Source organism: Pseudophryne corroboree, chromosome 2 (genome assembly GCF_028390025.1).
Source record: "Pseudophryne corroboree isolate aPseCor3 chromosome 2, aPseCor3.hap2, whole genome shotgun sequence".
Taxonomy (NCBI): domain Eukaryota; kingdom Metazoa; phylum Chordata; class Amphibia; order Anura; family Myobatrachidae; genus Pseudophryne; species Pseudophryne corroboree.
Genome location: NC_086445.1, coordinates 299,654,205 through 299,669,200, shown reverse-complemented (window position 1 = coordinate 299,669,200; position 14,996 = coordinate 299,654,205). Strand labels below are relative to the sequence as shown.

At 47.5% G+C, this 14,996-nt stretch overlaps 1 protein-coding gene across 1 annotated transcript in view; it reads right to left on the bottom strand.

Annotated features, from left to right (window-relative positions):
- TDRD3 (tudor domain containing 3) overlaps positions 1-14,996 on the bottom strand; it is a 642,579-nt gene that overhangs the window by 136,002 nt on the left and 491,581 nt on the right. Inside the window, exons 9-10 of the mRNA XM_063952911.1 lie at positions 13,547-13,703; positions 1,546-1,671 (exon numbers count right to left, since the gene is read on the bottom strand). Coding sequence (XP_063808981.1) covers positions 1,546-1,671; positions 13,547-13,703 — 283 coding nt within the window. The remainder of the gene's footprint in view (positions 1-1,545; positions 1,672-13,546; positions 13,704-14,996) is intronic.

Sequence of the window (14,996 nt, the reverse complement as noted above, 5' to 3'; positions counted from 1 at the left end):
GGCATAACCACTGGGGGCATAACTACTAGGGCGCTAAATGACTGGGGGCATTACTACAGGCAACATTACTACTGGGGGCAATACGGGCATTGCATAAGGGGCACCACTACTATGGGGTCTATATAAGGGGCACTACCAGTACAGTGGACATTGCATAATGAGCGCTACAACTGTGGGAATTGTATAGGAAGCGCCACCTCACATGCACCAAAGCCGCACGCAAATGTACTTGCCCCTTCCATGGTGCCCCCCCTATCATTTTCTTCTGTATCCGCCCCTGGCTGCTGTGCTAGTCAGTGCCCCAGCTGTAACAAAAGAGGAGGCAGATACAATCAGGGGAAATGCTGAACAGCTGCTGTGCTAGTCACTGCCACAGCTGTAACAGAGAGGAGGCAGATACAATCAGGGGAAATGCTTAACAGCTGCTGTGCTAGTGACTGCCCCAGCTGTAACAAAAGAGTAGGCAGATACAATCAGGGGAAATGCTGAACAGCTGCTGTGCTAGTCACTGCCCCAGCTGTAACAAAAGAGGAGGCAGATACAATCAGGGGAAATGCTTAACAGCTGCTGTGCTAGTGACTGCCCCAGCTGTAACAAAAGAGTAGGCAGATACAATCAGGGGAAATACTGAACAGCTGCTGTGCTAGTCACTGCCGCAGCTGTAACAAAAGAGGAGGCAGATACAATCAGGGGAAATGCTGAACAGCTGCTGTGCTAGTGACTGCCCCAGCTGTAACAGAGAGGAGGCAGATACAATCAGGGGAAATGCTGAACAGCTGCTGTTTATGTTCATACCCTGTGTGATTTAGCCTGTGTAGGAATGTCTGCATTTGCTTTTACTATGGTAAAAACGAGGACTGGTCGCATTCAGGAGGCTATTACTGAGGATGTGACATACATAATAGATCAACCACAGCTGCTGTGCTAGTCACTGCCCCAGCTGTAACAAAAGAGGAGACAGATACATGAAACTTATTAATAATGTTCATGTGTATATACTGTAGGGCCACAAGGAAAATACTATTAAATAGATTAAAACCTAAAACACTAAATAAAGGATTCAAGGAATAAAAATACTATTTCAATGTAGATAATACACCTTTCACATCGCACAATTAACCCGGTATATTGCTGGGTCGACGCAGGTCAAGGTGTGGTGTGAAAGGGGTATATTGCAATTTGACCTGGTATTTCAAAGCCAGGAGAATAAAGCGGGGTTATTCCCAGATTGAAGTGCAGTGTGAACAGGTTGACGAGTTGATGCAACCCGGGACCTGTTTACTCTATAGGGAGAGGTGGCGCAATAGGGACAGGCGGCGCTTAGAGATGATCTGATCTCCAGACACTGCCTTTGCACAAGCCACCGGTGACGTCACCAACCTGGCAATATGCTGGGATGGTGCCGCCACTCAGAAAAGTGTCTCAAGCGGGTAGCACCCGGGAAGGACCTGTGTACATGTCTCGGATACGACCTGCTTATTGCAATGTGAAAGCTGTATTATTTAAACAAATACATAAACCAAATGACATGTCCCTGACACTAACCTTCAACTGAGAAACTTCCCATTTTGGATTCCAGAAAGTCAAAGAGAGTACTTGGTGCAGAAGGTCTGGCACTTGTTAATGCATCATCCTCTTCCACACGTGTTCTTCCGCGACCTCTCCCTTTTCCTGAAAGCAGACATAACACAATGTTATTGGGCTTTAAAGGTTCAATTGCTTATACTTAAGGAACAGAGCTTAAGAACACAGCCTCTCGGTGCTTCCCAAAATAAACAAAATTAAAATAAGACTACTGTTTTTTCGTTATCGGAACTGATGTTTCTCAAAACCAATTTATGTTACAGCAACGCCATCCTTACAGAACAGGGCACAATGTCCTTACAATGGTGTCAAGAAACTGGAACATATAAAGTGTTCAAGTATCACGGATCCTAAAATATAGGTATTCATACAAGTGAACTGAAAGTGATAAAGCAGTAATTTCCTATGACATACTGTATATTGGCTCTGCCATCTCAAAGCGTACTAACAAGCAGCTGCAACAAAGACGTCTTTCAAATAAGCTAATAAAGTGTACCAAACAGTATACATTGGCAGGGGAAATATGTAATAAATACTACACAACAGTGTTCTTACAGTTAAGGAAATATGTTGTATTACTCCCTTTTCTGTAACAAATCAAACCTGTTTTTCCCCCTTTAAAGGTTAGCTTAACTTTAAAAGGCTGGCATGGTGTGACTAGACGGGCTGTTTAATGTGCAGGGACTCAAGATGTTAGTGGACGCATCTGTGGTCAAGTGGTTCAGTTGTTGTTCAGACCAGGAAGGAATGTTATGTAAGAGACTTAAGGGCAGATGTACTAGCCTTAAACAGGGATACAGTGGAGAGAGATAAAGTACTAACTAAGCTCCTAAATGGCATGTTACAGGTTCTGGGGTCTATGTACTAAGCCTTTGAGAAAGATAAAGTGGACGGAGATAAAGTACCGGCCAACCACCTCCTAACTTATTTTTCAAACACAGCCTGTAACATAGCAGCTTATCAAATTCCAGGACCACCCACATAACCTCCAATGCCTCCCTACTGAATTACATCCCCTATGTACAGTCCACATATAACCTCACATATTGTCTTTCTACACTTTCACACCCTCCTGACCCTTGGCCAACATTGCTGGGTGACCATATCATACAGGCCATTAAGAACCTTTCAATCTGGCAGGACCATTATGCAATAAATAGCACCTATCCTTGGGTATCAAAAGCTATTTCCCTATAGATTGTAAGCTTGCAAGATTGTAAGCTTGCGAGCAGGGCCATTCTACCTCTATATCTGTCTGTTATTACCCAGTTTTGTGCTATTACTGTTGTTCCAGTTGTAAAGCGCAACAAAATATGCTGCGCTATATAAGAGACTGTTAATAAATAAATATTTGGGTGGTTTCAGCATCTCTATGGAATATATGGATTGATCCTGCCCTGTGTCAACTATGCAGGCTGGTGGTGGTATAATGGAGTGGAGAATACTTTTCTAACACATACTGTACCAGGCCCCTTAAAACCAACTGTTTAAATGCCACAGTCTGCATATTGTTGCTGACCATTTATATTCCGTTATAGGGGTAATTATTTATTTATTTATTTATTAACAGTTTCTTATATAGCGCAGCATATTCCGTTGCGCTTTACAATTAGAACAACAGTAATAGAACAAAACTGGGTAAAAACAGACAGACAGAGGTAGGAAGGCCCTGCTCGCAAGCTTACAATCTATAGGGTAATTCAATTCTTACTCTGGAATTTGGCTCCCTGGCTACGTGCCTGGGAACTTTTCAATTAATTCTTACAACTACTACTATTTCACTCAAGAATGCCTGGGATTAGCTGCCTTGCGCAGTTTCTTCCATGCTAAGTGCAAGGCACATTGCAGTTACGGTGCACCCAGCACTCTCAACAGACCTTGAAGCCCTACTTAATGCAGATTTCTCCTCGCACCTCAGCAGGGTGCAAGTAGAAATTTGTGATAAATGGAGCCTCACTGATATTAGATGAACAGCTCTAGGGCACAGAGCACAGGAGATTATAAACCCCAAAAAATATTAAAGCATACATCACCTGTAGCTGGTTCCATGCAGTGGCGTAACTAGAAATCCAACCCCCATAATTGGCACTAGTAAAGGGACAAACACGCGCGCCTTCGGGGCGTGGCTTCGTTGAAATGGGCGTGGCATTGCAGGAAAAGACTACCTTATACCCCAGTTTTGCAACCTGCACGCCCAGACGTTAGCCACCACAGGAAAGAAAAAATAAGAATTTACTCACCGGTAATTCTATTTCTCGTAGTCCGTAGTGGATGCTGGGGACTCCGTAAGGACCATGGGGAATAGACGGGCACATCTAAAGAAAGATTTAGGACTATCTGGTGTGCACTGGCTCCTCCCCCTATGACCCTCCTCCAAGCCTCAGTTAGGAACTGTGCCCGGAAGAGCTGACACAATAAGGAAGGATTTTTGAATCCCGGGTAAGACTCATACCAGCCACACCAATCACACCATATAACACGTGATAGGAACCCCGGTTAACAGTATGATAACAAATGGAGCCTCTGAAGAGATGGCTCACAACAAAACCCGATTTTTGTAACAATAACTATGTACAGGTATTGCAGACAATCCACACTTGGGATGGGCGCCCAGCATCCACTACGGACTACGAGAAATAGAATTACCGGTGAGTAAATTCTTATTTTCTCTGACGTCCTAGTGGATGCTGGGGACTCCGTAAGGACCATGGGGATTATACCAAAGCTCCCAAACGGGCGGGAGAGTGCGGATGACTCTGCAGCACCAAATGAGAGAATTCCAGGTCCTCCTCAGCCAGGGTATCAAATTTGTAGAATTTTGCAAACGTGTTTGCCCCCGACCAAGTAGCTGCTCGGCAAAGTTGTAAAGCCGAGACCCCTCGGGCAGCCGCCCAAGATGAGCCCACCTTCCGTGTGGAATGGGCTTTTACAGATTTAGGCTGCGGTAAGCCTACCGCAGAATGCGCCAGCTGAATAGTGCTACAAATCCAGCGCGCAATAGACTGCTTAGAAGCAGGAGCACCCAGCTTGGTGGGTGCATACAGGATAAACAGCGAGTCAGTCTTTCTGACTCCAGCCGTCCTGGAAATATATATTTTTAGGGCCCTGACTACGTCCAGCAACTTGGACTCCTCCAAGTCCCTAGTAGCCGCAGGCACCAATAGGTTGGTTCAAGTGAAAAGCTGAGACCACCTTTGGGAGAAACTGAGGACGAGTCCTCAATTCTGCCCTATCCATATGGAAAATCAGATAAGGGCTTTTACAAGACAAAGCCGCCAATTCTGAAACCCGCCTGGCCGACGCCAAGGCCAACAGCATGACCACTTTCCACGTGAGATATTTTAAATCCACAGTCTTAAGTGGTTCGAACCAATGTGATTTCAGGAATGCCAAAACCACATTGAGATCCCAAGGTGCCACTGGGGGCACAAAAGGAGGCTGAATATGCAGTACTCCTTTGACAAAAGTCTGAACTTCGGGCAGTGAAGCCAGTTCTTTTTGGAAGAAAATCGACAGAGCCGAAATCTGGACCTTTATGGACCCCAATTTGAGGCCCAACGTCACCCCTGCTTGCAGGAAGTGCAGGAATCGACCCAGTTGAAATTCCTCCGTCGGGGCCTTCATGGCCTCACACCAAGCAACATATTTTCGCCAAATGCGGTGATAATGTCTTGCGGTGACATCCTTCCTGGCTTTGATCAGGGTAGGGATGACTTCCTCCGGAATACCCTTTTCCTTCAGGATCCGGTGTTCAACCGCCATGCCGTCAAACGCAGCCGCGGTAAGTCTTGGAACAGACAGGGTCCCTGCTGCAGCAGGTCTTGTCTGAGCGGCAGAGGCCAAGGGTCCTCTGTAAGCATCTCTTGAAGTTCCGGGTACCAAGCTCTTCTTGGCCAATCCGGAACCACGAGTATGGTTTTCACTCCTCGCCTTCTTATTATTCTCAGTACCTTGGGTATGAGAGGTAGAGGAGGAAACACATAAACCGACTGGTACACCCATGGTGTCACTAGAGCGTCCACCGCTATCGCCTGAGGGTCTCTTGACCGGGCGCAATATCTTTTCAACTTCTTGTTGAGACGGGAAGCCATCATGTCTACCTGTGGTTTTTCCCACCGGTTGACCAGCATTTGGAAGACTTCTGGATGAAGTCCCCACTCTCCCGGGTGGAGGTCGTGCCTGCTGAGGAAGTCTGCTTCCCAGTTGTCCACTCCCGGAATGAACACTGCCGTCAGTGCTAACACATGATTCTCTGCCCATCTGAGAATCCTTGTGGCTTCTGCCATCGCCATCCTGATTCTCGTGCTGCCCTGTCTGTTTACATGGGCGACCGCCGTGATGTTGTCTGACTGGATCAGTACCGGCTGGTTTTGAAGCAGGGGTCTTGCCTGGCTTAGGGCATTGTAAATGGCCCTTAGCTCCAGGATATTTATGTGAAGAGAAATCTCCTGATTTGACCACAGTCCTTGGAAATTTCTTCCCTTTGTGACTGCCCCCCAGCCCCGAAGGCTGGCATCCGTGGTCACCAGGACCCAGTCCTGTATTCCGAATCTGTGGCCCTCTAGTAGATGAGCCCTCTGCAGCCACCACAGCAGCGACACCCTGGTTCTGGCCGATAGGGTTATCCGCTGTTGCATCTGGAGATGGGACCCGGACCATTTGTCCAACAGGTCCCACTGGAACGTCCTTGCGTGGAACCTTCCGAATGGAATTGCTTCGTACGAAGCTACCATTTTTCCCAGGACTCGTGTGCATTGATGTACCGACACTTTTCCTGGTTTTAGGATGTCTCTGACCAGAGATGACAATTCCTCGGCTTTTTCCAGTGGAAGAAACACTCTTTTCTGGTCTGTGTCCAGAATCATTCCCAGGAACAGAAGACGTGTCGTCGGGACCAGCTGTGACTTTGGAATGTTTAGAATCCAGCCGTGCTGTTGTAGCACTTCCTGAGAAAGTGCCACCCCCACTATCAACTGTTCTTTGGACCTCGCCTTTATCAGGAGATCGTCCAAGTACGGGATAATTAAAACTCCCTTCTTGCGAAGGAGTATCATCATTTCAGCCATTACCTTGGTAAAGACCCTCGGTGCCGTGGATAACCCAAATGGCAGCGTCTGGAACTGATAGTGACAGTCCTGTACCACAAATCTGAAGTACTCCTGGTGCGGAGGGTAAATGGGGACATGCAGGTACGCATCCTTGATGTCCAGGGATACCATGTAATCCCCCTCCTCCAGGCTCGCAATAACCGCCCTGAGCGATTCCATCTTGAACTTGAACCTTTTGATATAAGTGTTCAAGGCTTTTAAATTTAAGATGGGTCTCACCGAACCGTCCGGTTTCGGTACCACAAACATTGTGGAGTAGTAACCCTAACATTGTGGAGTAGTAACCCTTTCCTTGCTGAAGGAGGGGTACCTTGACGATCACTTTCTGTGAATAGAGTTTTTGAATAGCCACCAACACTGCCTCCCTGGCAGAGGGAGTTGCCGGCAAGGCAGATTTTAGGAAACGGCGGGGGGGAGACGTCTCGAATTCCAGCCTGTACCCCTGAGATACTACTTGAAGGACCCAGGGATCCACTTGTGAGAGAGCCCACTGTGTGCTGAAAAACCTGAGACGTGCCCCCACCGTTCCCGATTCCGCCTGAGCAGCCCCAGCGTCATGCTGTGGACTTACCGGACGCAGGGGAGGACTTCTGCTCCTGGGAACTAGCTGTGTGCTGCAGCTTTTTTCCCCCTTCCTCTGCCCCTCGGCAGAAAGGATGAGCCTCTAGCCCGCTTATTTTTCTGGGGCCGAAAGGACTGTACCTGATAATACGGTGCTTTCTTTTGCTGTGGGGTAGCCTGTGGCAAAAAGGTCGATTTCCCAGCAGTAGCTGTGGAAACGAGGTCTGAAAGACCTTCCCCAAAAAGTTCCACCCCTTTATAGGGTAAAATTTCCATGTGCCGCTTGGAGTCGGCATCACCTGACCATTGCCTAGTCCATAACCCCCGTCTGGCGGCAATGGACATAGCGCTTATTTTTGATGCCAGCCGGCAAATATCCCTCTGTGCATCACGCATGTATAAGACCGCGTCTTTTATATGGTCAATCGTTAGCAAAATATTGTCCCTATCCATGGTATCAATGTTTTCCGACAGGGAGTCTGACCACGCAGCAGCAGCACTGCACATCCAAGCTGATGCAATAGCGGGTCTCAATATAATGCCAGTGTGTCTGTATATAGCTTTTAGGGTACTTTCCAGCTTTCTATCAGCAGGTTCTTTTAGGGCGGCCGTATCCGGAGACGGTAGTGCCACCTTCTTTGATAAGCGTGTCAGTGCTTTATCTACCCTAGGGGGTGTTTCCCAGCGTGACCTATCCTCTGGCGGGAAAGGGTACGCAGCCATTAATCGTTTAGAAATGATCAATTTCTTATCTGGGGAAGTCCACGCTTCCTCACACACCTCATTTAATTCGTCAGATGCAGGAAAAACTACTGGTAGTTTTTTCTCACCAAACATAATACCCTTTTTTGTGGTACCTGGGGTATCATCAGAAATGTGTAATACATTTTTTATAGCCTCAATCATAAACGGGTGGATCTATTGGAGGGTACACTCGTCTCATCATCGTCGACACTGGAGTCGGTATCCGTGTCGACATCTGTATCTGTCATCTGAGGTTGCGGGCGTTTTATAGCCCCTGATGACATTTGAGACGCTTGGACAGGCACAAGCTGAGTAGCCGGCTGTCCTATGTCGTCAAACCTTTTATGTAAGGAGCTGACACTGTCACGTAATTCCTTCCATAAGTCCATCCACACTGGTGTCGACCCCGCAGGGGGTGACATCACATTCACAGGCATTTGCTCCGCCTCCACATCATTATCCTCATCATACATGTCGACACAGCAGTACCGACACACAGCAGACACACAGGGAATGCTCTTACAGAGGACAGGACCCCACAAAGCCCTTTGGGGAGACAGAGGGAGAGTATGCCAGCACACACCAGGGCGCTATATAACACAGGGATATCACTATACAGAGTGTTTTCCCCTATAGCTGCCTATAATATATATATATATATATATATATATACTGCGCCTAAATTGTGCCCCCCCTCTCTTTTTTACCCTTTCTGTAGTGCAGGACTGCAGGGGAGAGCCAGGGAGCTTCCTTCCAGCGAAGCTGTGAGGGAATAATGGCGCCAGTGTGCTGAGGGAATAATGGCGCCAGTGTGCTGAGGGAGTTGGCTCCGCCCCTTTTTCGGCGGGCTTTCTCCCGCTATTTTATCGTTTCTGGCAGGGGTTAATATACACCTATATAGCCTCTGGGGCTATATATGGTGTTAGTTATGCCAGCCAAGGTGTTATTATTGCTGCTCAGGGCGCCCCCCCCCCAGCGCCCTGCACCCATCAGTGACCGCAGTGTGTGGTGTGCATGAGGAGCAATGGCGCACAGCTGCAGTGCTGTGCGCTACCTTGGAGAAGACAGAAGTCTTCAGCCACCGATTTTCCGGACCACCTTCTTGTTTCTGGCTCTGTAAGGGGGACGGCGGCGCGGCTCCGGGAACGGACGACGAGGTCGGGTCCTGTGTTCGATCCCTCTGGAGCTAATGGTGTCCAGTAGCCTAAGAAGCCCAAGCTACCACCGCTTAGGTAGGTTCGCTTCTTCTCCCCTTAGTCCCTCGTTGCAGTGAGCCTGTTGCCAGCAGGTCTCACTGAAAATAAAAAACCTAAACTATACTTTCTTCTAGGAGCTCAGGAGAGCCCCTAGTGTGCATCCAGCTCAGCCGGGCACAGAAATCTAACTGGGGCTTGGAGGAGGGTCATAGGGGGAGGAGCCAGTGCACACCAGATAGTCCTAAATCTTTCTTTAGATGTGCCCAGTCTCCTGCGGAGCCGTCTATTCCCCATGGTCCTTACGGAGTCCCCAGCATCCACTAGGACGTCAGAGAAATAATCCTGATTCATGCCCCTTACATTATTTGTCATTTTTCCTCCTTATAGTAATGCCCAGTATACATTATGCCACATACTGCAATGGCCCTTAGACATTATGCCACACACAATAATGCACACACCGTAATGCCCCCGACACATTATGCCACACACCGTAATGCCTGTGACACATTATGACAGGAATCGCAATGCCCGTTATACATTTTGCTACACACTGCAATGCCCCTGATACATTATAGCACATACAATGTCTGTGACACAGTATGACACACACCGCAATGATCCTGAGACATTATACCACATACCACAATGCCCGTGATATAGTATACAACACACCGTAATGCCTGACACATTATGACACACACCGCAATGTCCGTGATACATTATGCCACACACCGTAATGCCCATTACACATTAAGTCCTACAGTAAGGCTTCTAATTACTTTTAAATTACCTGCTCGTTGCCAGGGGTTTCATGCTCTTGGTTCCATGCACGGTGCCAGAGATTTTCATGCTCAGGGTGTCATGCTCGTTGCCAGGGGTTTCATGCACTGGGTGTCATGCTCGTTGCTAGGGGGTAGTGCTTGTTGCTCGGGCCGTGCTCTCAGTGCCACATATGCCCCCAGTGCCAGATATTCCCCCAGAATGCCAGGTACATGCCCCCAGTGCCAAATATACCCCCCCAGTGCCACATATGCACCCAGTGCCAGATATTCCCCCACAGTGCCAGATATTCCTCCACAGTGCCAGATATGTCCCCTCAGTGCCTGCTCCCCCCAGTGCCAGATATTCCCCCACAGTGCCACATATGCCCCCTCAGTGCCTGCTCCCCCCAGTGCCAGATATTCCCCCACAGTGCCACATTTGCCCCCTCAGTGCCTGCTCCCCCCAGTGCCAGATATTCCCCCACAGTGCCAGGTATATATCCCCAGTGCCAGATATTCCCCCACAGTGCCACATATGTCCCCTCAGTGCCAGATATTCCCCCACAGTGCCACATTTGCCCCCTCAGTGCCTGCTCCCCCCAGTGCCAGGTATATATCCCCAGTGCCAGATATTCCCCCACAGTGCCACATATGCCCCCTCAGTGCCAGATATTCCCCCACAGTGCCAGATATTCCCCCACAGTGCCACATTTGCCCCCTCAGTGCCTGCTCCCCCAGTGCCAGATATTCCCCCACAGTGCCAGGTATATATCCCCAGTGCCAGATATTCCCCCACAGTGCCACATATGCCCCCTCAGTGCCTGCTCCCCCCAGTGCCAGATATTCCCCCACAGTGCCACATTTGCCCCATCAGTGCCTGCTCCCTCCAGTGCCAGATATTCCCCCACAGTGCCAGGTATATATCCCCAGTGCCAGATATTCCCCCACAGTGCCACATATGCCCCCTCAGTGCCTGCTCCCCCCAGTGCCAGATATTCCCCCACAGTGCCACATTTGCCCCCCTCAGTGCCTGCTACCCCCAGTGCCAGATATTCCCCCACAGTGCCAGGTATATATCCCCAGTGCCAGATATTCCCCCACAGTGCCACATATGTCCCCTCAGTGCCTGCTCCCCCAGTGCCAGATATTCCCCCCAGTGCCACATTTGCCCCCTCAGTGCCTGCTCCCCCCAGTGCCAGATATTCCCCCCCAGTGCCAGGTATATATCCCCAGTGCCAGATATTCCCCCACAGTGCCACATATGCCCCCCTCAGTGCCAGATATTCCCCCACAGTGCCTGCTCCCCAGTGCCAGATATTCCCCCACAGTGCCAGGTATATATCCCCAGTGCCAGATATTCCCCCACAGTGCCACATATGCCCCCTCAGTGCCTGCTCCCCCCAGTGCCAGATATTCCCCCACAGTGCCACATTTGCCCCCTCAGTGCCTGCTCCCCCCAGTGCCAGATATTCCCCCACAGTGCCAGGTATATATCCCCAGTGCCAGATATTCCCCCACAGTGCCACATATGCCCCCTCAGTGCCTGCTCCCCCCAGTGCCAGATATTCCCCCACAGTGCCACATTTGCCCCCTCAGTGCCTGCTCCCCCCAGTGCCAGATATTCCCCCACAGTGCATGCTCTCCCCCCCCTCCCGGGACACTGAGGGCACAGCGCGCGCCTCTCCCGTGTCCCTCCTGGCTCTCCGGCCGGTCTAATAAAGGAAGTGCCGGTTCGTGAGCCAATCAGAGCTCACGAACGGCACTTCCTTTATTAGACCGGCCGGAGAGCCAGGAGGGACACGGGAGAGGCGCGCGCTGTGCCCTCCATGTCCCTCCTTACAGCAGCGGAGGGAAGGAGACCGGAGATTGACATGCGGACGCTCGTCCTCATGTCAATCTGTGCTAAGTCAGTGGCGCCCCCGCAGCCCCTCGCCCCCAAGCCACCGCGAGGACTGCGGGGGCAGTAGTCACGCCACTGGTTCCATGAATATGAAAATGAGTTCAGAGCAATACACTGATCACAGTTACCAGATCTCAGTTCAATAGAGCACCTTTGGTACGTAGTGGAAAAGGAGATTCACAAAATGTGCAACTGTATGATGCTATCATGTCAACATGTATTAGAATCTGTATCCGGTCTATAGATCTACACTTAAAAGGTCTACAGTCAATAGGTTGATGTGCATTAGGTCAACAGGGTCAAAAGGTCGACAATTAAAAGGACGACAGGGTCAAAAGGTCGACACGCGTTTTTTACAACTTTTGCTGTATTTTCTATCCATGTCACAAACGATTACCCTTAGTAACCTTGTGGCGAGCAAAGCAAGCAACCGAGCCCACATTTCATAAAATTGACAATCCATGTCACAAACTATCACCATTAGTAACCTTGTGACGAGCGGAGCGAGCCACCGTGCTCGAATTGCGGCAAGCGATGCGAGCCCAAGAGGGGATGCATTTCATAAAATTGACAATCCATGTCACAAACTATCACCATTAGTAACCTTGCGACGAGCGAAGCGGAGCGAGCCACCACACCCGAAGCGCGGCAAGCGAAGCAAGCCCACGAGGGGACGCATTTCCAAAAATTGGGGTGAAAATGTTTAAAAACACAAAACTTCCATTTTGTGTGTGTCGACCTTTTGTCACTGTCGACATTTTGACTGTCGACCTAATGACTCTCTCTTTTTAATGTCTACTCTCTGTATCAGAACCATTAGAATCTCTAACATATGTTTGCAGCATTGTTTTAACCCCATGCCACAAATAATTCAAGCTGTTCTGTGGAGTAAAAGGGGTACTGCCCAGTACTTGAAAGGTATACCTAATGAAGTAGCCAATGAGTGTATGTTTAATGTGTTAATGCAATTTCTATAAAGTTCTGTACAAACTAACCTCAACACTGCGGGATGCAGTTAACATACCGGCTGTCGGAACCCCGGCGTACAGGAGACCTACGCTGGAATCCCGACAGGCAGTGAAATGCCGCTGGACAGAATCCCGACATGCAGGGTATTCCCACTCGGTTGGTGAGTCCAATATAACGTGTGGCGAGCAAAGCAATCGCTTCCAGAATGCCGATGTTGGTATAGTGACAGCCGGCATCCTGTCTGCCGGTAAATCATATGTATCCCACCGCCAATAACCTCACACATACAGTAGCAGACAGTTATTTGCTCCCTTGTAAGCTGTACTGGAAAAGATGACCGCTGCAACCTGACGGTTTGCTACGTTTTACAGTTACTAGTAATGCAGTTTCAATAAATGTTTCCTATGATGATCATTTAGCTTAGTCAATGCATTTGTATAAATGACTGCTTATCAGTTTACTACAGATCTAAAGAAGTATAAAAGCAGGAGCTATTTATATGTAAAAATGTGGTGTGTGGAAATGCTGCCATACAGTATATGAGATCTGAAACTAAAGTAACAAAAGAATAGCATGTGACTATATAAATTCCAAAACTCAATCAACTTATTATGACATTCAGACTAATATATCATGGTGCGTAATGACTTATTTGATATACCCACAGTACTCAGACAGGAACCATTCACACAATCAATGCAATATACCATATAAATATACCTCGCACCGGCGGGCCTTGAAGAGGCTTAGGTTTGCTGCCAGCTAGCAGGAAATTTAAAGCTGCCTCTAAATTGTTGCTGTAGTCCATAAGTGCCTGTCTGGCTGCCTCTTTACTGAAGCCCATCTCTGTGATGTGTCTCAATGCCTTCTCATCAACCTTTAATAAAGTAAAATATATGGAATTCAATAACAAGGTGTGTATGATTTAGTATCCCAGCAAACAATTTCACAAAGACTGCAATCATATATATCCAGCTCATTTCTTATAGTATAGAGAAATTTTCAGATCCCACAGTTGTTTAATATGTGAACAAATTCCCAGGATGCAAGGTCATTGATATAATGTGATAGTTCAATGATAAACATGAAGGCTGGGAACAAAAAGTAGAGAGAAACAACATTTGTACAAAATACTGTAGCGTTCAGGCATACAAAGAGCTGTAAATACTGCTTTGGTAGAGATAAGTAATCTTTATTATGTTTCATTCAACACTTGATCAAATTAATAGGTATGGGACGAGGTAAGAAAAAAAGAATAAAAGATTTACCATTGCTCCTAAACATGTGCACATTACAGGGGAAATGCTATATTGATCTTGCAGTTTTCTCTACTGTATTTTTCCGCTTACTAAAAGACCACTTATTTAGTTGGTTACGACAAGAGCAATTTTCCAAAGTAATTACCGGTAGATTATTGAGTGATAAATGATATGCACTATCATAAAAAGCTACGGGGATCACATAAATTAAAAAGTTTGCTTCGGTTCACTACAGAACAATATCTATTCTAGAAATGTAAAGCTTAAGCATTACATGACATTTTGTTAGTATGGCCAATCGAAACATCATTACTGCACTAGAAAACTATAGATTGATTTCCTGGTTATAAAAATAATTACTTCATAATGCAAAGTTATTAGGCATTTCAACATTAATTTATTAGCTATGGAGGTTATGAGATGAAAAAACAAAACATGGCTTCTTTTGTTCGCAGATCACTACCTATTAACAAAAGTCAACTGGCAACCCAGTGAGCCTTTAACAGTAGCGCTCAGGAATGACTTACGTAGTTAAGCAGAAAATAATATTGAATGAGCAGAGATCTTAGAACACACAGTTGACGTAATGGTTAGTACTACTGACTGCCTCAGGTGTGGCCAACTTCTGTATTATTAAACACCCTCTGCACTAAGCACTCAAGAAGAAGACAAGCAAGGGTTTCAGTGTATTCGCAACATAAAACTAATGAAGTGAGCAGATTTAAATACAGTTTATTAATGGGAGCTGGCTGTTGAATACAGTACATTAACGTCTGGAGAGACACGGGAGGGGGGTGCTTATATAAGGCTGGAGACACACAGGTAAGAGGCTTAGCTCTTGTCAAGTGTATGAAAAGCTAGATGTTAAAAATAGGATAAATCCTTCTCTCGTAGTCCGTAGAGGATTCTGG